The sequence below is a fragment of the Melanostigma gelatinosum genome (genome assembly GCF_949748355.1).
Source record: "Melanostigma gelatinosum genome assembly, chromosome: 14".
Lineage (NCBI taxonomy): Eukaryota > Metazoa > Chordata > Actinopteri > Perciformes > Zoarcidae > Melanostigma > Melanostigma gelatinosum.
This window is the reverse complement of record NC_136647.1, coordinates 23,170,618-23,196,743: the sequence shown is the minus strand read 5'-3', so window position 1 is coordinate 23,196,743 and position 26,126 is coordinate 23,170,618. Positions and strand designations below refer to the sequence as shown.

Genomic DNA, 26,126 nt, shown 5'->3' with positions numbered 1-26,126 from the left:
AAGTTATAGTACATTATGTCATAAAAACATTATTTAATTTGTTCAGGGTGATAAGATTGTAAAACTCCTCAACAATCATCGTGTTCATTTGTGTACCCTCACATCCAACTATGATGCCTCCTGCTTTCCCCTGTTTCTGAACCTGCTGCTGAGATAGAGGAGAGATCTCTCCGTCCCTGCAGGTATGGAGGGATACTCGGAGAAATGGATGTGCCGCTGAGCTGCTGGCATTGACTGATGCTGTTGTTCCACCTGAAGACGAGACAATAGCCAAGGACAGGGATCCGAGAGCATTTATATGACATGTGTGATCGGATGGTACCTCCAAGGATGAAGAAGGCACTGACCGAGAATGACATCTGTTTTTCACCAGACAGCCCATTCCTGTAGGACAACATGCTCATTTAAGCATTTCTTCATATATATATATATATATATATATATATATATATATATATATATATATATATATATATATAAGATATATATATAAGATATAAGTTGAGCTTCTATGCATTTCTTCTATATATGTGTTTTTTAAATATCTTTCTAAAACTAAATTCAAAAACTTTCCAAAGAAAATACTATATCATTTTTGTTAGAATGGAGAAGCATCTAAGAGAACATGCTGACCACTATCAGACTTACAAGCCCACTCAGAACAGTTTAGGATGTAGGATAGCACTGGCGACACCATTTCAATCAGGAGAGACTTGTTTCACAATTTAACAATGATTTATTATACAAGCTTCAAATATGAAAAGTGCAAAGTCTTTTGGCGATTGGACTCCATCCGGAAGTACTATCACCGAGGGTAGGGATACTGAGGTCCAACAGGCCTAATCCCCCCTTGGAGTCCAGACACTGGTGGTGGTGATGAAAGGAGTCGCTGCTATCTGATGATGAATCAGGAGCACGACTGTGCTGCTGACTGGAGGCGACTGGGGTGGAGGCGGGTTGCATCTGCTTAGCTGAAATGACAACTGACAGCAGCAGAGAGGAGAACACTATTTAAAGTTTGACAGCAACAATATGATTGGCTGAAGGAAACTGTGATGAACCTGGTTGGTTACTTAAAAGTGCACACCCCCAATCAGCTGATAGAGTAATTACAAGGAGAGGAAAGACAGGGAATACGAGTGAGTGTCTTCCTGACTGAACTTGCGCATGAGCTACATTTATTTTCCATCACCAATAAAGAACCAGAAGATCACAGAGATAAACGTTTTGCTTGAAACTTCTGAAAGTAATCTATCACTTTAAATGACGAGTTAACCTGACATCATGCAGGTAATAATTGTATTTACTGGAAAGTACTTCCACTTTTTCTGAACGTTGTTCCATACAGTGAAGATAAATCTACAGACAGCAGGTCACATTCAAATCTGGGCAAAATGAACTAAATATGTTACAGCCGTAATGATTGTGTGTATAGTCATGTTAGGAGAAATATGTAAAGGATAATATTTGGTAGCTCTGCATTGTATCTCCTCAAGCTCTTTTGAATGGGTTTTTGAATGCAATGGGGGCCAGTGTCTCCGGAGAGAACAGGAAGAGGAGTATGATATGAGTGTGGCGAGTACATCAGGGGATTTGATGTCTTCATGGCAATACGGGGAGTAAATACGCACTTAATATCTTTCAAAGCAGGATGAGGCAGGTTTTACAGATCGACACCGAGACGCTGATCAAATCCTCATGTCAGTGACAGCAAAACCTGAAGCCGCAGTTGGGGGAAAACGAGAACATAATGTCAGAGTGATCAAAACAGAGTAAAAGCACATTGTGGACTGAACCTCTCTGGCCTCGGGCCTCAGTGAGAGACTCTTGGATGGAACGGTCAATTTTGTCGGCACCGGCAGAGAGTCATCAGAACAGCTGGATTCTAATCATGTGGTTGTACAGTTTGCACAAAGAAAGACCAGAGAGAGGGCCCTGCAGTCCGCCAGCCTTCCACTCCATCACAGGCTGCAGCTGATGTCTTTACAGAAAACTTTGCAAACTGTAATACTCGCATGAATGAAAAAAAAATCAGATTTTTGAGGCTACTCAAGGGTTGTTTTGCTGGGCATGACGTATATGGCTTTAGTTGAACTCTGGTATTATATTTATGGTAATCAGGACAGAATTGTTACAATAGATATTTGCCGATTCGGCAGAACACTGGACTTTAATATATGATTGAAAAACGTTTGGTATGGTAGAGAGACAAAATGGTGGTTATTTTTACTGATAACATATTTTCATTGATGGAATAAGAATGTGAAGAATAATGTTGCATGTGACCAACATGAAGATTACATCTATGTTTCAATCAGTGGACTTACAGGGAGGCAGACGCCGATACTTTCATAGCTGTTAGCCTGTAATTACATCCATTTACAGCTCCCCTCTTCTCTTTAACTTAAAGACCGAAAGGAATATACGGTATGTCTCTAGATCGGTGCTCAGAGAGCACTTGCATCAATCATTAAGGCCATTTTGAAATCATTCTGTAAAGTCGTCTATTATCCCCAGCTGGTTAAGTTAATGAGGGCATTTAAGGACGAAGCAGAGGAAAAAAAAAGTTGCCTCTGCAAACCATGTCAAAATCAAGTTATTCATCAATCTGGCTGCTCGCGGTGTGAATCAGCAGTAACTTCACCTTACATTAAACCCGTCCGCAGAGAACAACCCACATTGAATTAGTTATACCTGAAAGATTTCAATAACTGTGTTGCACTGTCATATTTGTGACAAAGGAGAATGGAGATTGTGAGAGATGAAACAGCAAAGTAATCCAGTTACACTATGTTATAAACAAGGTTAAGTATTACTGCAAGCTGTCAGAAAATACACTAGTTATCATCAACTCTCAGGAGAACATTTTTACAAGACTTGAATTGAATATGAGGAGTACTCGGAGGGTATTATTTCATTATAGTGGTTATACAGGCTATATCCCCCCAAATAAATCACGTTTGACTGACTTTGGTCTGAGATGAAACACAACAAAAGGACTTTGATTCTTTCTTCAGAGAAACGATAGTTATATATTGTATTTGTTCATCGTGCTTTAAGGCTCGTCAGGCTACTCATGCTGACAGTTTAAAAAAGGTGTCCTGTCAAGAACCTTACCAGCAGACAGAGAACCAAACAGAAGTTTGCTGTACTTCACCTGGATGGAACTATTATGCTGCAACCTCTCATTTTATCATGGAAATAAAACCAAAAGTCCTTCTTACCTTGGAAAAAAGCAGCAGTCATTTAATCACACTAAGTTGTGGAGGTTGTAAGAAAAGTGCTCATACACAAAATCTCAAGGCAAGGCTTTGTTGTTAGTGTCTCACAGATATGTCGCCGGAGTGCATCTCCTGCCATTCATTCAGACACAAAGAGGTAACAGGCAGCTTGACTGACACCACAGTTACCAGACGTGCCCCGTTTTCCTGCTCATTTTACAGCTTTGCTCTGATAACAAAGTTACACTGGCAGGGCCCAGGATCTAACACATGCAGATATTGATGTCATTGTGCTGAGGCTGTTTGAAGTCCTATCAGCAGTGGCATTGAATATTGCTGTTTATTAAGAATGGGGCACAACAGGAGACAAGTTAGGTGTTAAAAGGTAGTTCTGACAGAAATTCAGAGCACACAAGTAGTTTGCTTTTTATGGTAAGATTTAATGCAGATTTTAATATATCAGACGGGTTAGCCTAATGCAGGTTGATGCAGACTTGAACACTCACATGTTAGCATGTTATCTCTCTCCTTCCAAATCTGTCAATTCCCAATTCTTTCAATAATGGTCGCAAACTATGAACTATGATCGATTTTAACAGTGAACTATGATAGATTTGATAGAACAATTCCGAATGGATCATCTCATCCCTGTAGTATGCATTCAAGGTAAGGTCTCTGAAAGACCTTGTCTGAACACGTAGATCAGTTCCTGTCATGTTTGATCATTTTTCATCATCACCTTCTGCTCCTTCCTCTTGGAGTGAACCCGTAGAGTCGTTTGTGGCCATACTTTTCTTGCACTATACAGATTACATTTCCACTGGAGTCTGTTTTCAGAAAATGCAACATCCCTTATCAATACGATGCTGATGACATCACATTCCCCTTTTATTGATATTGATGATTTGAATACATTCCCAATCTTGCCAATCCCTATATCGAGAATCCATGAGATCTTCTGATCAGTTCCTCCTCACCTTTCCATGGTTCCAGTTAGATTCATTCCCATAGCCTCACACAGACTGTGTAACACTTTACAACTTCACTGTCAGCTCTTTCCCAAGTATTACCACTTTTAATCCCTTCTTTAAACACGAACCGATTCATATTATTTACAATTTCTATCGAAACACACCTGGGTCAACATTTAGTTTTGTTAATAAATGTGTTCGAATTAATTTGGAGTCGTTTTTCTGGCCTCAAATGTTATGTCCAATATCCACTCTCTTCACCAACTCCTGAGAGAAATATTGGCGCTGTTGATTGGTGCTCAGTAGGTTGTATACAGTGGGTTTATCAAAGCCTTCTTAATGCCAAAATAGTAAAGCTGCAGGCCTTAAAATCACAACAAAGATCCAAGGGGAACTACAGAGTTGGTGATGATTATCTGTGGCTTTGTCACTATGACCCTGCTTACCCCTTGTATTAAAATGCGTCTTTGGCAATCGGATCATAAATTGACACGTCTAAATACATGGGTAAATGACAACCAAGACGCATTGTGATTCGATCCTTGCCGAGGTTGTCTAGGATGAATTTGATCACATGACTTTTGTAGTGGTAACAATAATGCGTCCCAACAAGGACATAACCGAAAAATACGTCATGAGAGTACTTTTTCCAATCTCCAGATGTTCATCAAGACATGTAAGCCGGCTGAACATTTTGTAAATCCTACAGAGATATACATTTCGATAAATACTAAATTGCAGACAAACTAGCCAAGGGAAGTGCATTGCTGCCTCCCGCCTGGTAAATACAGCAACTCATTTGGTCGACTCAAAGTGGTCACTGGAGACAAATGTGGAGACGCATTCTGATGCCAGGTTTAAACTGAAGCACTCTGAGTTCAAGATAAAAAACAGAAACTAAACAAATTTGAATTCACATTTAACCAGTTTATGGACATTTTGCAATCTCTCAATCAAATGATACGATGACTGTATACCACAGTAGTGACTACCCTATGCTGAACCTCCATGCAGGTCAGAAACAAATCAAACAGGTCATCAATGCAGCAGTCAGTGAGATCATACATCATAAGATCAACCGTTTAAAAACACAACAAAAAAGAGCTAATAACCAAAATAAAATAAATGACAAGTGAATTTGAATACAGTGAACTTTAAAATGCCCAGAGAATTATGCATTCAGGAGGATTATCGATAATGTAAAAATAATAAATCTAATATCCTTAAAACATAAAAAAGGGAAAATAAATGAAATAAAACAAATTATATTTTCGTTCATGGTGACATGCAAAATTACACCTTAAGTAAATTCCAGGATTAGTTCTCTTTTAATGGGGATTTTAAACAAATGAATTCAAGCTCATTGACATCAACACCTACAATGTTAATCTATCTGGGATGGAAAGGGTTACAATAACCCTGAACTTTAGTTGGGCAAGCATCTGAATCGCATCTGTCTGTGTTTTTTTTGCAAACCCCCTAAAAAGATAAATCCCGACCCTGTGACATCATCTGCAGCCTACTGGTTCACCATCATTACAAGCACAGAACCTAACATGTGAGTACAACAAAAGCATTCCCACATACATCGACGTCGTCCCTGTTTTGTCTTCAATACACTTCTTACTCATACGTATGCACAGGAGTCAACTGGACAATAGCAGAACATCACATTATCAATCACTTGTGCTTTAGGTATATTCTCATCACTGGAAATTTCTGTCCCAGGCAGACTTATAAAATGTCCCTTGACAATGCATCTACTGACAACAGAGCACAATAATCACTTCTGCAGTCTTGAGATCAGCATCTGCTGTTTACCTCACAGCAAACCAGGTTAAAAGCACACATTCATAACACCGGGCTTCATAGCAGCTACGCGGGACATTCGCCTTCATTCAAGTTGACTCCACTATCTCGTCGTTCATGAAATAGTCTCTTTGTGGGCTGGATGTGGACTGGAGCTGTGTGCCAGCTCTGTAGCTGTAAATGTAAAAGTAAAAAGTGGCCTCGTCCTAATCCATTACTACACTCAAATCAACACAAGATTCAATGTAAGGCATGCTTTTGATTTGTGTTACCACACATTGATAACTTAACCTTAACAATATAAAAGACGTGGTGTTTAATAAATAAAACAAATGCTGCGTCACCGGTGATGAATAAAGTATTCAGATTCTTTACTTTAAGTACAGTCTGCGATTGTAACTCAATAGACTTTTTGTCAAACTCAGCACATATCTCTTGACATGCCGGTACCTGTGTGTTCTGTGTGAGCTGAAGGATGGGTTTGTTTGAGTGTTGAGCTCTTTCTCCAGAATCAGACCTCTAAAGGGGCTTTCGCAGACTTCCGAGCATATCTATTCCTCCACACAGCTAACTCTGCTAACAGCAGGATGAGTGCTAACAACAGTGCTGACATCTTATAGAATATGATGCATTGATGTAGATTAAACTGGCCAACAGGATATAAAGGAGTTCCAATGCAACATCCACATTAATGCACCAGTAATATTAATCATATTTTACTGATCAATCAACACTTTAAGTGCATTATGCTGATAATACATACTTTTACTCAAGTAAGGTTTTGAATGCAGGACTTTTACTTAAAGGTTCTCTTTACAATATTCAGAGCATTAATATACAGCAGCAATGTAATGATGTAGTAGAGCAATGTCTACCTGAGCAGAGAATGAAGTGTCTCTCCCTCTGTGTGTTGATATCAGAGCTTCTTCCTTTGTGACATAGATGACTGGCCGCGTGCGGCCGCGTGCCTTTTAGTGCATGTTAGTGCATGTGAGCGTGCCCCACTGGTTAGCCCTCTGAGCTGTAGAAGATGATAATTATTATGTTGCAGAAAATGGAAATAGTCAAGTAAAGAACAAACACCCCCAAGTTGTATTTAGGTACAGTACTTGAGTAAATGTACTTAGTTACATTCCACCACTGCAAGTCACTGTTGAGACTCTTAATATCATCACATATGAGCGGAAAAAAACCCTTTAAGTCAAAAATCTAAAGCTCTGGTGTGTTTTTACTTAACAAGATAAGACTTGCAAAGACACTGGCTGGTCCTTTAAGTAGCTCTCTCCACTCTTATTCATTACGGTGAATTTTTTTTTGACTGTTTGCATTTTAAGTGGTATTTGAGAGATATTTTAAAGAGGATTATAGTCTATTGATAGGTACCATTTTCCAGTTGAGGGTCAATGAGAAAAGGAAAGAAAAACTCGTGACTTATGTTGAACTTATGTTGGATCCAAATAAAAAGCCTCAATTGCATAAAAGCCCACAAGGGAACTTGAGAACCACTGTGGCAGCCTGAGATCTAACATGGTTTTACTTTTGCACATTTTTCAACTCGATAACTCTCCATCAGCGTGTATCATGCTAGTTGCAATTTAAAAACAAGACTGTAAAAGCCCAAAATATCATCAGGAGGATTACAATATTTTATTGTACAAATACAATTTAGTTCCCCAATTAGCTGAGAAGTCAGTTCAGTGCCATGCTGCTAAATAGACCACCTGCTAAGCTGACAGTTACGATGACGTCATCTGCACTCTTCAATTTGTCACTGTAGCGAACGAAGCGACCCGCTGACCAACACGTCTGTTCTGAATGACTCTTCTCGGTTCAGGTTTTCAGCAGCCTACTGTGATGTGAATATGCCGTGAAGCTGCTATGACGCCGCAATTAGGTGTTTCAAAATGCCATCTGATGCCGTGTATGCCTTTTAAAAACAACAGTGCAGGAATATCTGTACACATTTGTACATTTTCTACACACACTACCGTAGGATGGAAATCAAAATGTGGATGCATTATGCTGTAGGACTTTGCCTGAGAAATCATGGTGTACTATTTTTACTCTGAACTGTTTGTCATGTAGGATCTGTTACTCTGTTTTGCATACAACTGTAAAAATACAGTAAAATTCAACAATCACGTTGCTTTTTTTCTGTTTTTGTTGTTGTTTACTTAAAAAAAGCTCAATGGTATTGTACAGATATTGAACAGGACATGACACAATAATAATAATCTGAGTGTACACTTCAATATTGGGCAATAAACAGTTAACTATCAACAGTTATACGTATTTTTCTTCTTTTTTCCTTTTTCACACACAAAAAGGTTTTTATTTTGCGGGGGGGGGGGGGGGGGGTCACAAACTCAGTAGTTCTACCATCATCAAATTAGTGCATGATTTGAATTTTCCCTTGCTCGGATTGACGCCTCTCTCTCTTGGCGAGCCAACAGAGAACAGACTCTGATGCAAAGCCAGAAAGAAAAAGAAAGAAAACTAAGGGTGAGCCACTGGCACTCTTACATTTCCATTCTCCTCATATAGGACTAATAGTCTGTTCTTGCTGCTCAACGCTGAGAGAAGCTTGAAGGCCGTCACATTTCACATCAGAACTTCAGCAGGTAGAGTGAGGTCACGGTCAGCAGGAGGCAGACGGAGGCACGGGGCAACACGGCGGCCCCATTCACATCGTGCATCGCACCAGGACCTGGAGGAGAAAGACACAAGCTTCATGAATCAGTGCCTGAACCACAGCTCTGCTTGTATGAACTGCGATTGACTGGAATTCAAATCTTCACGTGGATGTGTCAGCCAAGTCAGAGCTTTGCATCGGTGCAGCCATTGCCATGGAAACTGGTGACATAACATACAGCGGGTGACCTTCATGTCAGGATTGCTTTGTTTTGTATGTGTGCAGCTGCTTTAGCATGCCAAGAACAAGACACCAAAAAGTAGTCCGCTTGAAAATAATGATTGAACATCATTAACACTTTCGCTCACCTCGGTGTGTTACTGTTATACCCATTGATCTTCTTACCATAGAGGATTATGCTGGCGTTAGTGATTCCCATGGTGTTCACGGCGACACAAGTGTAGTTTCCGTAGTCTTCCTCCGAGACGTTGAAAAAGACGAGCATCGACTGTCTACCTTGATTCTCTATCTTAACTCTGTTTAGTCCGTTGAAGAGCCTGTAAGAAAGAGGGGAGCGGTGAAGAAAAGGAACTGCAACAGTGCTTCGCTTGAGTCCTTCCAGAGGCGTGTGTTTGCTCAGGCCTTTTGTGAAATCTCTAGTAGACGTACTTCAAATGTAGATTCATGTGAAATTAGAAATACCTTTTGTACCTGTAGGCTGTAATATACTTACATGTTTCACAATAGAGCTAAATGTTTGAATGCAGCGCTCTGCCTTACGGATGAGACTGTACATGCATTGTGTTCCCTCCGTTTCACTCCTTGCATTTCCTGTTTCATTACCCTATTTCACGTCATTTATTTTATCAGCGACCTCCATCTTTTTGTTCTTGAGGACAGATGTTGCCTTTTGGGGACTGACGAGCGATGCTGCTGTCACTGTCAGGGACCATTTAACAGTGTAACATAGCCTGCGTTTGCATCAGCTTACCAGCTCTGGGGCTGCTCACAAACATCTTTCCAGTCTCCGGCCTTCAGTTGGAAAATTATGTTATGCTAGAATATCCTCTAAACCTCAGAGCCCCACACCATACTGACGTTACAATGCACAAATAATAATAGTTGCCTTTGGTGTCCGTGCCTGATGTGCAAATGATTTGACTGAGTTTAGAAAAAAAACTGAAAACTATACATTTTCTTAATGTGATTATTGGGATATAATGGCCATTGAGAGAACAAAAATGCAAGGCATGAATAAGTATCTCATTACATCAAAAGTAGTCTTATTTTAACCAAAATATGTGTAAAAATCTATCACTCATCAACAAAGATGATGCAGTCTAGCTTATTTCAAATACACTAAGTCCACACCCTACAGCACAAAGTGTGTCTCTGTGTTTCTGTAATACTGACTTCAAACAAGTCCAAGCCTGCAGAAATCACAGAGCTCAGAGGAGAAACTTGCCTGCGGTCTTCTTTGTACCACTCAAAATCTGCCCTGGGGACAGCGGAGGCTTCGCATTGCAGGATTCCTTTTTGTCCAACCGGAGCACCCGTATTCCTCGCATTAGAAATAAAGGGTGCATCTACAAAACAAAGAGAAACACATTTTTACAATGAGAGAACACAACTTCATTGGTTTGTGTTTTGGCTCCTTATTATTTCTTTAGACCGTGGCTAAGTGGAGAGAAGGGCCGTGCTTCAATCAGAGGATCGCCGGTTCGATCCCCAGCTCCGGCTCTGCTAGTCGCATGTCGATGTGTCCTTGAGCTAGACACTTAACCCAAAAATTGCTCCCGTAGCTGTGCCAACGGTGTGATAGAATCTGAATTGTAAGCCGCTTTGGATAAAAGCATCTGCTAAATGACTGTAATGTAATGTTAAAAGTGAACTGACACAACAATGAACAAGCGGCGGCCAGAATACAGGAAGTGAGTTTGTTACATTAATTGGGACGGCAACTTGATGAACTACACATCTTCTGAAGCCGTGTTAACCACTTTATGATCCCAGAATATCTGTAACAATAGTTGCTTATTTGTAGCAGGACGGCATGTGAGACAAAACAGTACATTTAAAATAAAATAAAATGAAATGGTCTTCATTAGAGGATATATCTGTCCTGATCATTACATCCGTTATGTTTCCACCATGACTGTGCTAGTTTTGGTCCTTACAGTTGACGGTGACTTGAACCGTCCTGACATCAGGGTTTGAAATGTCATTAGAAGCAATGCATTCATAGGATCCTGACTGCTCCTTGGTGATGGCTGTCAGCACCAGGTGTTCCCCCTCCGTCACAAACTTATGAGTGCCTGTGGAGAAGCAAAGAAACAGAGGCATTGCATTAGTGGGTGAGCCCTAGTATCGGCAGATCAGTGTACCTGTACCTGTACTGACCTTGATAGTATTGTATTAAATTCAGTGGCGGGTTGTGCATTTTATACCTGGGCCTTCAGTGCTGTCCTGCAGCTGAAACACCTCCTAATAACCTCATGATGGCGCCACGTGTTAGATCCTGGGGTACTTCTGGCCCGATACGGGGCTACTTACTGACTCAGCTCTCTTTTAAAAGATTGTCGAGCTGGTGTTCTTGCGAGGGAACTCGCCTGGCTCTGCTCACTGTCGTTACTTCCGACGTCTACCCTGCTTCCTCCGGTCTGAGTGCACTCGGCTGAGAGACCAGTCCTGGCCCCGGGCGCTCCTACCAGTCGCGTCGGTTATGGCAGCTTCCCTCTTATGGATCCGTGCTCTTGGTAAATGCCAGGTTAGGTTTTAACGGCTAGGATTACTTCTAAAACCGTAAGGGATTGTTAAGTGGATTCGGTCTCTAGGATAACCTTACAGAACTCAGTTGTTAGACATACAATGGATTTAACTTTTTACTGCCACGAGGAACTTTTACTACTTGAGCAAATGAATGCACTTGAGAAATTTACTTTAAATACAGATTAGATATTTATTGCAGGTTATATTTAGTTAGTTATATTTAGTTAGTTAGCAAGGGTTAAGCTACAGCTCACTTAAAATGTTACTACACTTGATTCGTTACTTTAATTTTCTTCTTAGATTATACTCATTCGTTTTAGATGCCGAGACGGCTCGGTTGGAGCTGGATCTTCAATGGTTCGGTGAAAAAGTTCTTTTGGATTTGTTAGGAGCGAAGGTCCGGTCGGACCCTCGGTCCTCCTGCTCTCGCAGCGGAGTCCGTTCAACAGTCCTCAAGGCTCAGTACAAAGTCTTTCTAGGACTGCCGCGTTCCTCCGTTGTTCAGTTGTTGAAGTCGAGCAGTGGGGAGAGGAAAATCTCCGTCTTTCAATCTTTGTCACGAACAGCGGTCTTCTTTCCGTGAACAGAGACGAAGTCCTCCGACGCGGCTGTCGAACGAGGTCCAGTGTTTCTCCATGGATGGCTCGGTCGGCGTCCCATCGTGAATTCCCGTCTTGCTGTTTGCAAGTTACTTCTTTTATAACACTTTTGGGCTGCCTCTTGCGTCTCTCCCCCCTCTTCCCCAACACGTCCTCCCTCAGCCCATGATTAACATGACATCATTGATTTGGTGCAGGTGCTTCGAAAAGTACCTACATTTTGTGTGTGTGTGCATGACGAAATCACCCCAACTTCCCTGTCTGGGCGCTTACTTAATCAAGCTCTGCGCGTGTCTGGGTGTTCAACATCTGTTGCACTTCCCCTTTTCCTATACTCACACATTTCTAACACAGATTAGTTATCATAATCACAGTTACAGTTGTTATAATCAGTTACAGTTATTATAATCAGTTACAGTTGTTAATCGCTTTATTCAGCACGCGCTAGCTTTTAAAACACTTATTCGATTTTTCTCTCCTCTCTGCAGCCATTATTTTCTTAAGGCCTGCACTCAGCTCACTTCCTCTTTCTCCGTACTTTCTACACTCAGACTGCACTATACTCAGATACACATATTATTATTATTATCAGGTTTACATTTGTTAAAGCACTCTATGTATTAAACATTCGTCATGTAACGATCATACACTTTATCTTTCGATTACACTTTAACTGTTGATTTCTGAGTATATGCTTTATGCTTTTTATATCCTGACCTTCCCCTGATTGTGTAGTATGTATCCAAGGTGGCTTTCTCTGTGAGCTCAACTCTTCTCGACACACGGCTACGGTTATTTGTTTCTAGGGGTGTAACAATACACGTATTCGTATTAAAGCGTTCGGTACGAGGCTTACGAACCGAACAACACGTTTGAATAATACTAGTGCATTTGGAAAATGCAGAAGCTTAAATTGTGGGAAATATAATGTTTTCGGTGGACTGCGTTCACATAGGAGACAACTGGCTGTGACCTCTCAACCCGGAACAAAAGAAAAACACAACAGCTGAGGCCCCACACATCTAGGAGGCTACGCTAAACTAGCTTAACAAACAATAACTCTGTGCATGACGGCATTCTTTGTAATTAACGGACAATGCATATCGTCCAAAACTATATAATTAACACAATGACAACAACAAACTCACAAGAACCAGTCACATATGTTCATATGACAACAGAGCAACAAATCAATCCAGCAAACCTGCAGCGGAACACGGATTCTGCTACACACTCGAGGGCCATTCAGATATTAGATGTAAAAGAACAAACGCAGTTGATTTACCAAATGCTGTTCAAACTTAAAGACAAACTCCATCCTCCTTTCATTGTTGACAAAGAGTTTAATCCAATGGTTAAATCCCAACTCAACAATCCGTTTGTCCTCCTTCAGCCATTGAGTGTTAAAAAACAAAGCTGGGTAAAAAAATGAATGAGCTACACCAAGCAAAATGCAAAAAAATGTCATAATTCTTTCCATATCTTTCAATTTGAACTCTTACTACTCCGACTAAGCCTTTGCTAGCTACATTAAGTTTCGTTTCACGATAGTCACATGCTCGCCCACTGACTAATCACAGCACACGCTGCACCTCACTGCAGAGCTGCACCTGGAAACTGAGCTGCATGTAATGCTGACGTACTTGTAGGCCAGCTAGCAGCTCTGACACTTCAAAGAATACGCCCAACATGAGGAAGACAGTAGCTGTCCAATGAGAAAATAAGGTAATGGGAAAAATATTTTTATAAATTATAATACATGTAGTGTATTTAAGAACAATTATTAAATGACAAAATAGCTATAACTTTGTGATTCTGTTTAGGCCAGCAGAGAAGGCCTTGCTGGCCCTGATGGCCCACCACTGCTTAAATTACAGCATTCTCTAATTGACACAAGGAATAAAAATTATTTGTGACATAATGTACGTAGAGGATGGCTCTAGCTCTGGCAGTGCCAGCCAACTGGTTGGTCAACCACATATGACAGAAATATCTCACTATTGGATGGATTGGTATAGCATTTGGTACAGACATGCATGGTCCCCAGAGGGGATACTTTTGATTACACATAAACTGTTAGATGTCTTCTTTTTACATGACAATATGCAAACTAGTTACAATCTTGTTATTATGCGTGTAAAATATCTACATTTACAAAGAAAAATCAAATCAACAGACCACAGTTGCGGTCTGTGTCTGAATTTGGTTGTTTGCTCCGTTTCCAAATGTCTCCAGAGGGCAGACGTCTCGGGGCATGCACTCACTACACAAAGAAAATAAACTAATTGCATCGAAACAAGCCCACTTGAAGCACAGCACAAATTACCCCTGACACCAGCGATGTTAAAAGCATGTTCTGGTGGAAGAGGGACCTTAAACTATTGCTGCGTGGGTGGGGAAATGGATAGGAGCACTAATCCCAATCAGTAGAAATGTCAATCCAGCAATATCTCAACATTAGCATAATACCATTATGCTTTCCAAATCCTCCACTGCAGACCCTGCTGCAGCTGGCTGGGGATTCACTGGAAATGTTGCGGGCAAGGTGTAATCAATGTGTTGCATGAGACCAGGGAAACTGCTAGCACAGGTAATTGAACATTCTCACCATGGATAACTACATTAGGTAGACTGTGGGTGACAACATGCGGGTGAGTTAATGGCTGGTGCTGTGAGGCTGCTTTAATGATGGCCATGGGTGGAAGCACGTTTACTGTCCTATTTATAATCAAATTACTTTTTAGATTGCATGAATTGCAATTATTGTTTCTTTAGTAGACTATGCCTCAAAAACCTAAAAATAGAATTCTCTCTAAGTTGATGGAATAATAAGTAGTTAATGTTGTCTTAAATTCAGACCATTAAACTATTTTGTGGATTCATCATATTTAGATATTTTGGAATCTGTCCAGGCAAAAACCAACAGATGCTTCAAAAGGTAAAGTGATAACGTTTCAATATTCTTTCCAGTATTCCAGCTTGCTTAAGCAGCTTGGTTTAAAGTGTTTATCTTCTGATATTGTCATCAATGAAAAGCCTGAGATTCTGCTACTTTCTGTCACAACAAATGAAGGCAAGAACAAGTGTGTGTGTTTTTAACAACTTTCTGATTCACACTCAACCCACTGCTGACACTAGATATGTGTGTGTGTGTGTGTGTGTGCGTGTGTGTGTGTGTGTGTATGCTCATTATGACATTGTTAACAGTAATGTGGCTGCATATTCACACAACAATTTCAGAACAGAGCAGGAGTACAGAGTCCAATCAAAACACTATTGATTCCTGTTGAGAACAGCCAGAATACGCAGCAGAGTTGACAAAATGTGAACATTTACAAAAGAAAGTGTAAGATAATGACCACCATACATGGTTACAATCCAAGTATCACAACATAAATGTCAATCGAAATTACCCAGATGAATGAATATGAAGAAGTCATAATCATCACATATTACTCTGGATGAATGAATATAAAAACAATCACCATCATCATCAACACCCACATCAGTGGTCTGCAGCGATGGCCATAATTCCAGAGCAACATCAGTGTCAGTACAGCATGACTGGATGACTAATAAGAGAGCCATTAAGTACCGGCTGGCAGCCGGCACAAATGAGTGTCTAAAAGCACTCGGCGGAGCACCTCAGCAATAGCAGCCATCAGCTTAAGGAGCTCTGCTGCTTCGACGCCACTATGTGCAGCCTTTGTAGAAAGATTACTTGCAGCCCAATTACAAGCCTTGCAATAGAAAAGTCCAATGATTGCAGAAAAAACGACTTGGAACCATGACAGAAAACAAGCCACAGGTCCTCATTCGAACTGGTTGTAAAGAAAAGTCTATTACAGACGATAAAGGGTCATTTGTAGAAAAAGGTGACCTTAAAGAAACAGAAGCTGGCATGCACCAATTTTAACTTCACAGAGGAAGTAAAGTTCAGGCATTTCACTTTAGTTATTAATAGGATTTGCACAGTGTGTAGCATTTAAGGGGATTCATTGGCAGAAATGGAATATCACAGTAATTAGTATGTTTTCTTTATAAGAACCGTTGTGTTTTTGTTTGATTAGAATGTGGTCCATGTTTGGCTTCTAAGCGAGTACAAATGGTGAGGTGACTATTGCTATATGATTCCATCCTACAGGAACTGCGCCTCAGCCACATGTTACAACCAGCGGCCTGTTTCACCACATTTCCAACATACAAGCTGTGATTTTCAAATTGCAATCATTTTTGAAAATCTGGCCCCAGGTCTGACATAATCCAACATAATTCAAATGTACTGAACTGAATTCTGGGTTTCATATGTTCTCAACATGCCTGAGAGAGTTTCCTCTTGGTGATCAGGTTTCCTCCTACAACCCAAAGATATTTCGTTCAGTTAAAAGTCCATTGGTGAGAATTCTGATAAATTAGTACACAATTCAGTTTCAACTATTTCTTTTCTTAAAGAACTGTGGTCAAGATAACACATCCACCACACAAATGAGGGGGAACTTCCCTATGTCTTGTCTCTTGGCTGCAGGAGTCAGGCATAATGTTGGTGAATGTTGACAGACAGTCACATATCTTTAATTAATGTCAGGCCATGTATTATTACAGTATACTATCATGCCATCCACTTCCTCTTGATGGGATGGTGTAGCCATGAAAACATGGAGTATTTGGTTTGAATGTTTCACTCAGTACATATACATCATATAGAGTAGCTGGCAATGAAGAGCTGGGACAATTTGAGACACATTTAATATGAGATGCACAGAGTCTTTGTTGTTATTTGTTGAACGTCTAGGTCACCAAGTGAGGGTCAAATCAGGGTTCATGCTGTTACAAATATCTAGCTTGGTAGTAGCTGGAAGACAAAGAGCCTCCAGCTGTGAGGTACAATTTTAGAGACGACTGCTGTATATCATTTCATCAAACTGATCAAACCCCACAGTAGCACGTTTGTATGTGGAGGCCTATCTATCCAGAGGGCAAAGACAGAAGAGAACAACCTGTGATTACCGTTAACGCTCCTGTGTTATTGCACCGGCCTCTTCTTTCACACTTGTTAGGCTCTTTTGTTTCAGGTGGATGCAAAGGTGTGACGGCAATTGCCATTTTGATTAAGAGAGTTGGGTCAGTTATTTGGCTTAAAAGCAAACAACAGCAAAACAACAAAGGTCTCTCCTTATGGCAAGCAGTTATTTTAATGAGCAAAAAAGATAACAGAATAATTACTTTGAGAAATTACTTCAAAATAGGAGTGAAAATGTTCAGTCCGTTTTACTTACATACAGTATTGAGCCAGGGACATACTGTACATGTTATTACATGTCGCAGCTTAAAATGGCATACCACTGGCATACCACCAGATGTACAGTAAGGAGGAGTCACTGTAAATTCTAAATCATTACCGTTAAAACTTCCTTCCAGTGCTCCGTTCTTCATGGGGAGGTAAAGCTTTAACAAGCTGTGGCCGGTAAAGGAAGTACCTCTCACCACAGTCCATTAATCACACCGTGTTATTGTCAGCATCAACATGCAGCAGCAGCATCCTCAAACACAGGAAGAAATAAAACAAATACATTTAAAGGGCCATTCCTGCATACTGTAACTGTCCACCTATTTGAGTGCAAGAAGCAGAGCTGAATACAAAAACGTATATGTGGTCGGGGCCTTTTCATAGAGCATGGCTGTTGGACAGGAGGTCATTTGCCCGAAAAAGACAGTGGAGACCATTGATGTGAAGCAGTGTGTCTGTGCTGACAGCAGCCAGCAAGTAATTCTAGAGCTCCATGCTTCCTAAACCGTTTCAGAGCCCTGTGGTCATTCTCTAAGCTGAATTATGTACCCAGCACACACGCTACTTGAAACAGTCTATGGTTCATTTGATGGCTGGACACTCCAGCTGCCCCGTCGAGCACGCCGTCTCCCTCAGGACCAGTTTCCTGCTGACACTGGCTACTGGCCTTTTTCTCTTCTCCCTCACCTTTGCCGACACGTCCCACCAATGCCTCTGCCTGAGGCATCAGTCTGGGTGTTGAAGGGTACACTAAAGTTTACTTGCATCCGCCATCATCTTTATCTTTTTTTGATGACCTTCTTGGGCCACCTTCACACTCCTTCCACTGCTTCCCTCCCCCCCTGGGAGTTAAAACACTGCTACAATATGGAGGCCAGTGTGGCCATATCCTGTGGCACTGTTTGGTCTCAAAGGACGCCGGCAATCCTCTTACAGCCCCTCTCCTCCTGCACCTGCACAGCACTTTCCCAAGATTACACACTTGTTATGTTGCTTTTTCCGCCTGTCTTTCCATACTTTGCTACGATGGCAGTTTTTGGAGCGTTTCTCATACCGAATGTAGAGATAAAGCTTAAGAATGGTAATCACTGTCACAGATGTGACGGTGTCGGGAGAAACAGGCTTTTCAGAGCACCATACTTACAAAAAAAGACGTCTAACATGCTCAAGACCTTTGGTCAACAACAAAACTGTTCAAAGATAAAACAACTTTAAAATGACTTAAATGAAAGCCTTCATCTCCAAGGACATAAAAACTCCCCTTCTTTGCCACTGGCAGAGCCACATACTCCTTTAGTCCTCTCCTCTCCCTTTGTCCTCTCCTCTCCCTTAGTCCTCTCCTCTTCCTTAGTCCTCTCCTCTCCCTTAGTCCTCTCCTCTCCTTTAGTCCTCTCCTCTCCTTTAGTCCTCTCCTCTCCTTTAGTCCTCTCCTCTCCTTTAGTCCTCTCCTCTCCTTTAGTCCTCTCCTCTCCTTTAGTCCTCTCCTCTCCCTTAGTCCTCTCCTCTCCTTTAGTCCTCTCCTCTCCTTTAGTCCTCTCCTCTCCTTTAGTCCTCTCCTCTCCCTTAGTCCTCTCCTCTCCTTTAGTCCTCTCCTCTCCCTTAGTCCTCTCCTCTCCTTTAGACCTCTCCTCTCCCTTAGTCCTCTCCTCTCCCTTAGTCCTCTCCTCTCCTTTAGTCCTCTCCTCTCCTTTAGTCCTCTCCTCTCCTTTAGTCCTCTCCTCTCCTTTAGTCCTCTCCTCTCCCTTAGTCCTCTCCTCTCCCTTAGTCCTCTCCTCTCCTTTAGTCCTCTCCTCTCCTTTAGTCCTCTCCTCTCCTTTAGTCCTCTCCTCTCCCTTAGTCCTCTCCTCTCCTTTAGTCCTCTCCTCTCCTTTAGTCCTCTCCTCTCCTTTAGTCCTCTCCTCTCCTTTAGTCCTCTCCTCTCCCTTAGTCCTCTCCTCTCGCTTAGTCCTCTTCTCTCCTTTAGTCCTCTCCTCTCCTTTAGTCCTCTCCTCTCCCTTAGTCCTCTCCTCTCCTTTAGTCCTCTCCTCTCCTTTAGTCCTCTCCTCTCCTTTAGTCCTCTCCTCTCCTTTAGTCCTCTCCTCTCCTTTAGTCCTCTCCTCTCCCTTAGTCCTCTCCTCTCCTTTAGTCCTCTCCTCTCCTTTAGTCCTCTCCTCTCCTTTAGTCCTCTCCTCTCCTTTAGTCCTCTCCTCTCCCTTAGTCCTCTCCTCTCCTTTAGTCCTCTCCTCTCCTTTAGTCCTCTCCTCTCCTTTAGACCTCTCCTCTCCCTTAGTCCTCTCCTCTCCCTTAGTCCTCTCCTCTCCTTTAGTCCTCTCCTCTCCTTTAGTCCTCTCCTCTCCTTTAGTCCTCTCCTCTCCCTTAGTTCTCTCCTCTCGCTTAGTCCTCTTCTCTCCTTTAGTCCTCTCCTCTCCTTTAGTCCTCTCCTCTCCTTTAGTCCTCTCCTCTCCCTTAGTCCTCTCCTCTCCCTTAGTCCTCTCCTCTCCTTTAGTCCTCTCCTCTCCTTTAGTCCTCTCCTCTCCCTTAGTCCTCTCCTCTCCCTTAGTCCTCTCCTCTCCTTTAGTCCTCTCCTCTCCCTTAGTCCTCTCCTCTCCCTTAGTCCTCTCCTCTCCTTTAGTCCTCTCCTCTCCTTTAGTCCTCTCCTCTCCCTTAGTCCTCTCCTCTGCTTTAGTCCTCTCCTCTCCTTTAGTCCTCTCCTCTCCTTTAGTCCTCTCCTCTCCCTTAGTCCTCTCCTCTCCTTTAGTCCTCTCCTCTCCCTTAGTCCTCTCCTCTCTTTTAGTCCTCTCCTCTCCCTTAGTCCTCTCCTCTCCCTTAGTCCTCTCCTTTAGACCTATCCTCTCCCTTAGTCCTCTCCTCTCCCTTAGTCCTCTCCTCTCCTTTAGTCCTCTCCTCTCCTTTAGTCCTCTCCTCTCCCTTAGTCCTCTCCTCTCCTTTAGTCCTCTCCTCTTCCTTAGTCCTCTCCTCTCCTTTAGTCCTCTCCTCTCCCTTAGTTCTCTCCTCTCCCTTAGTCCTCTCCTCTCCCTTAGTCCTCTCCTCTCCTTTAGTCCTATCCTCTCCTTTAGTCCTCTCCTCTCCCTTAGTCCTCTCCTCTCCTTTAGTCCTCTCCTCTCCCTTAGTCCTCTCCTCTCCTTTAGTCCTCTCCTCTCCTTTAGTCCTCTCCTCTCCTTTAGTCCTCTCCTCTCCCTTAGTCCTCTCCTCTCTTTTAGTCCTCTCCTCTCCCTTAGTCCTCTCCTCTCCCTTAGTCCTCTCCTCTCCTTTAGTCCTATCCTCTCCTTTAGTCCTCTCCTCTCCCTTAGTCCTCTCCTCTCCTTTAGTCCTCTCCTCTCCCTTAGTCCTCTCCTCTCCTTTAGTCCTCTCCTCTCCTTTAGTCCTCTCCTCTCCTTTAGTCCTCTCCTCTCCTTTAGTCCTCTCCTCTCCCTTAGTCCTCTCCTCTGCTTTAGTCCTCTCCTCTCCTTTAGACCTCTCCTCTCCTTTAGTCCTCTCCTCTCCCTTAGTCCTCTCCTCTCCTTTAGTCCTCTCCTCTCCTTTAGTCCTCTCCTCTCCCTTAGTCCTCTCCTCTGCTTTAGTCCTCTCCTCTCCTTTAGACCTCTCCTCTCCTTTAGTCCTCTCCTCTCCCTTAGTCCTCTCCTCTCCTTTAGTCCTCTCCTCTCCTTTAGTCCTCTCCTCTCCCTTAGTCCTCTCCTCTCCTTTAGTCCTCTCCTCTTCCTTAGTCCTCTCCTCTCCTTTAGTCCTCTCCTCTCCCTTAGTCCTCTCCTCTCCCTTAGTCCTCTCCTCTCCCTTAGTCCTCTCCTCTCCCTTAGTCCTCTCCTCTCCTTTAGTCCTATCCTCTCCTTTAGTCCTCTCCTCTCCCTTAGTCCTCTCCTCTCCTTTAGTCCTCTCCTCTCCCTTAGTCCTCTCCTCTCCTTTAGTCCTCTCCTCTCCTTTAGTCCTCTCCTCTCCTTTAGTCCTCTCCTCTCCCTTAGTCCTCTCCTCTGCTTTAGTCCTCTCCTCTCCTTTAGTCCTCTCCTCTCCTTTAGTCCTCTCCTCTCCCTTAGTCCTCTCCTCTCCTTTAGTCCTCTCCTCTCCCTTAGTCCTCTCCTCTCTTTTAGTCCTCTCCTCTCCCTTAGTCCTCTCCTCTCCCTTAGTCCTCTCCTCTCCTTTAGTCCTCTCCTCTCCTTTAGTCCTCTCCTCTCCCTTAGTCCTCTCCTCTCCTTTAGTCCTCTCCTCTTCCTTAGTCCTCTCCTCTCCTTTAGTCCTCTCCTCTCCCTTAGTTCTCTCCTCTCCCTTAGTCCTCTCCTCTCCCTTAGTCCTCTCCTCTCCCTTAGTCCTCTCCTCTCCCGTTGTCCTCTCCTCTCCCTTAGTCCTCTCCTCTCCCTTAGTCCTCTCCTCTCCTTTAGTCCTCTCCTCTTCCTTAGTCCTCTCCTCTCCCTTAGTCCTCTCCTCTCCTTTAGTCCTCTCCACTTCCTTAGTCCTCTCCTCTCCTTTAGTCCTCTCCTCTCCATTAGTCCTCTCCTCTCCTTTAGTCCTCTCCTCTCCTTTAGTCCTCTCCTCTCCATTAGTCCTCTCCTCTCCTTTAGTCCTCTCCTCTCCTTTAGTCCTCTCCTCTTCCTTAGTCCTCTCCTTTACTCCTCTCCTCTCCCTTAGTCCTCTCCTCTCCTTTAGTCCTCTCCTCTCCCTTAGTCCTCTCCTCTCCCTTAGTCCTCTCCTCTCCCTTAGTCCTCTCCTCTCCCGTTGTCCTCTCCTCTCCATTGGTCCTCTCCTCTCCCTTAGTCCTCTCCTTTAGTCCTCTCCTCTTCCTTAGTACTCTCCTCTCCCTTAGTCCTCTCCTCTCATTTAGTCCTCCTCTAACAAGGAGGCTCTAACAATCACCACACTGCTGCAGAGCTGCTGTGATAGCAAAAGTCCCATAGGGTTGAGTGCATTAATGCTATGGCCAGTTTTACTGCTGTTTAATTGTTTGATGCAGTTGTTGCAGCTGAACATTCCTGCAAGTCTGCATTCTTGTGTAAATCTAACTTTAAATCCAACTACTTTTCTTGCCGGTCATGCTTTATCAGGGGCTTAAACACCGTAGCATTTTAAAGGCTTTGTGTAAATTCTGGAAAACATATTGGATTAGACCTTTGGTAAATAAGAGGATTCCTTGAAATCAACCAGTGCTATGCTTTTAATGAACTGTGCTTTGGGGAATTCCATGCTGTTACAGCACTGACCTCATTCGACATAGCCCAATATCATTGGAAGTAGATCCATGTTAAAAGATTCTGCACCTCATAACTTATGTTCATTGCCAGCATTTGGTACTAATGCAGGAAGAAGTGTTAGAATGTACCGGTGTAGAGGTTGGAGTGGTTGGGCCGGTGGATGGGTTTGTAGTAAGTCTGATTTCCTTACCGGAGAAAAGGGTTTTGATTCCCAAAGAGAGACTTTTAACTTGGCTTAGATCCGTTGCAGAAAGCTGTCAGCTTTTTAAATATCTTAAAAAGTAGAAAAGGAAAATCTGACATCTTTTGTTTTTATGTTCTCCAGTTGTTTAAGTCATTACCGTGCTGCAGGACCCGGATAGTTTCAGGGCAGAGCACACCCAGGTTTGAAACATTCAACCAGAGGATCTGCAAAAGGTTTTCACTCTGTTACTCTTTAAGAGGGACTCATTTCATTCAACAACTGCTACACAATGACATTTTACTGGGAAAATACAGGAAACAATGAAAAAAACAGTTTTGGCAAAAAAAATAGTACACCACTATATTTGCTATTTTTTTAATCAACTGCTGCATGGAATGCAAAAACATATATTTAAAAAAAAAGATGTGCTGTCGAAGGGAGTTTTTCTCTCTTATGCTGCTGCTGTTATTTGTTATTTGTGCCAATCTGCTCTTATTACGCCCAACAGCCTGTCATTTGGAAACAAAACCAGTTATTTTTGCAGTAAAATGTCTCAAAGATTACTTGTTGAGACATTTAAGATGAATTACTGATAGTTACTAAACCTGTCTGCTTTATCTTAAGTTAAAACTGTAATTCATTGTTTTCTCATTCAGGAAAATTTGTACATCCTGTTTTATGTGAAAATGTGCTTGGTTACTATTGAATGGTATAATGTGCTACACGTGGAAACTTGCCCAAACATCATTGTGATGAGTTTTTAACAAACTAGCTTACAGCAGAGTGATGTCATTCTGTAACAACAGTGTGAGGTTTAGGTGCGCATAGATCAATAATGCTCATTTGCATAAGCAATTCAAAGCGGCATTGACCACTGACAAGATGAAATTGACCTGATGCTATCAGGAAATCAATGATTCCATCAGGAGTGCTGCTTTCACAATCAAATAAGGCTGCACGTCACTGTTGGGAAAGCTTTGTTTGGGTTGAATTCTGCAAGACTAAGGACATATTTTAGAAATATTCAAATGAAACAGGACTTCACCAATGCAAGAATGCAGAACAGTACACGGCCCATCTGCCTACATGTGAATGGCGTAGAACAATAACCTGTGTTTCCATCTTTGCTGCTCAACAGATATTTTCTGATAAACATGTCCTTGATTGAGAATCAAGAAATCTCCTGATGCAGACAAAATTACTTCGAGCCTCTTGATCCACAAAGGAGGAAGGTTTGTTCATACACACACATGAAACAAATGCATCATCACTTAACTGTCAAAACTCTTTAGGGACATTCACAGCCATGACAAAACAGATGTACATATGCATAATACTGTATCATATACACACACAATGTATTTCATACCCTGACAGTATGAGCAGAAGGGTGTGCAGAAGGTGCACTTCAACTTTAGATCTTTGGCGTTTGCTTTAAAGGGGGCAGAGTCTTGCAGTCTGAATGTACACAGCAGCTGAAGCGCGAGTTCGACAAAAGTAGGACATCACACAAAGAAGAGCAGCATTTAGCTGTTCTCTTATGTATTCAATAATATCTCTACATTGCTGATACCAACCAAATGCAGTCAAAACATTTGGTCTAAATAACATGTTCATGGCAAATCTTCAGAGAGGTTTTTAGTTTTTATTGAGTTACTAAATTCTGCTGAATGTTGTCTAACGTATGGATATACAAGCCTCTTGTTAATATGATATTGAATACTGCTCCTACGGTTAGACAGCATGTTGTGTGTTTCAGAGATGTCAGGGCGTTAAGCACATGATGTAAATATTGAATGTGTGCCAATCAAACATTTTGTGTAGATGAAAGGCCAGCAATGCACTGAGCCAATGTTTCTGTGCATTTGTGAGGAAGAAGTATGGCCTCTCCATAACAGTATATTCTCATTTAATTGATGCAATATATTTGTATCTTTATCTAATCAACATGTGCACATGTATTCTGTGTAGAAGTTGAAGGGAAACAGAGATTAACATTAATATACAAATATGTGAGCCAGTTTTGTTGAAATGCTGAAAATGCACATTTACAACCTGTCTCACAACTGACAACTCCCAGTCTAAACATACTACCCACATGTATACCGTAGCTCAATAGAAGGAATCAGACCATGGAAATAGTAACGTTTTGTGAAAGGAAAATTCTGTAACTTTTGAAGCTATGATTGTAAATATTTTGACCATGGGTCATATTTGCAAGTGGCACTCACAGTGCCTTGAGACTTGACTTGAGACTCGCCCTCAAAAAACGATTGGACTCGAGATTTGTGATTCATGACCAATCTTTTCTAAATCATTTGTTTGTTTGCTTACTGCAGGTTACAGGTTTATTGTTGACCAAGTAGAGTTACAGGCTTATTAGGTCGCCATCACACTGGGTTTGAGAGGCCAGAGGGATGTGTTAAGTGTCATCAGTTGGAGACTGTATTGTCATTTTACAATACAGGTGACAGTTATGATTACATGCCTACAATAAATATAGGAGTGGTGATAATACCATACATGCTGTACAGTGTTCTCAGCAGACCGGGTGACATGCAGCAGATGACAATATGCTCATTACAACCATAAGAGACTTGAGACATGACATGAACTCGCCCATCAAAGAATGTGTACTATCACATTTCACTTTGGTGGGTATTTACCACAACTAACCTAAATCACATCGAGGAGAAGGAAACAATGGAGGCTGCAAAGAGTGGGACTTGTTGATGAGAGACTTAAAGGAGTAGACCTGTCCATGGATGCAATTACAGCTGTGCATCGACAAACAAAACAGCATTGCTGTGCTGAACACTGTTTCACCGCTCCAACATCGGCTGGAAGAATAGAAGGTCACTTGGACCAAAGGGGTGAACCTCCTTTACAGAGCAATCAAATAGTTTCAGCTTATTGTTCACAGATTTTTAAACCTATTCAAATATAATCATGCTGTATATGAAAGTACAAGTATGTTTGTTATGTTTTTTATTACTGCAGATATACAGATGCTCGTTGGATAACCCTAAGGCTGGCGGGCTGGTTACCCTGGGGCAATGTTCCCTCTAAGCTGCGCGCTTGAGCAATCGCGCACTGCTCGCACATTCTCAGCGCACAAGAAAATCTATGCAGCGCATAAAATAAAATTCAACATAAACGTATTAATTAATATCTAATATTAGTCCTAATCGTATCTAATCAATTAAACCAATAATAATAATAATAATAATAATTTTGTTTTCTGTACTATTTTGCAACGTAACTCAGTGAGTGACAGGTGTCCAGCCAATGATACGATTCGGTTCACTTACGCTACGCAGCCAATCATAGCATTGACACTATTGCCCTGCCCATTCGCGCCGTGCAGGTTAGCTAGATAACAACAGTGCGGCGGAGTTACGAGACGCAAATGCTAACCCCTTATCATGGCGAAACGAACGGGCAGCGACATAAAGTCAAAGCAAGAAGCAGACGAAG

At 42.0% G+C, this 26,126-nt stretch overlaps 1 protein-coding gene across 1 annotated transcript in view; it reads right to left on the bottom strand.

Annotated features, from left to right (window-relative positions):
• Positions 1 to 8,591: 8,591 nt before the first annotated feature.
• Positions 8,592 to 26,126, bottom strand: part of opcml (opioid binding protein/cell adhesion molecule-like) — a gene marked incomplete at its 5' end in the record, with an annotated part of 194,383 nt that continues 176,848 nt past the window's right edge. Inside the window, 4 exons of the mRNA XM_079284081.1 lie at positions 8,592 to 8,708; positions 9,039 to 9,190; positions 10,099 to 10,219; positions 10,811 to 10,948. Of these exons, the coding sequence (XP_079140207.1) occupies positions 8,608 to 8,708; positions 9,039 to 9,190; positions 10,099 to 10,219; positions 10,811 to 10,948 (512 nt within the window). The 3' untranslated portion in view covers positions 8,592 to 8,607. The remainder of the gene's footprint in view (positions 8,709 to 9,038; positions 9,191 to 10,098; positions 10,220 to 10,810; positions 10,949 to 26,126) is intronic.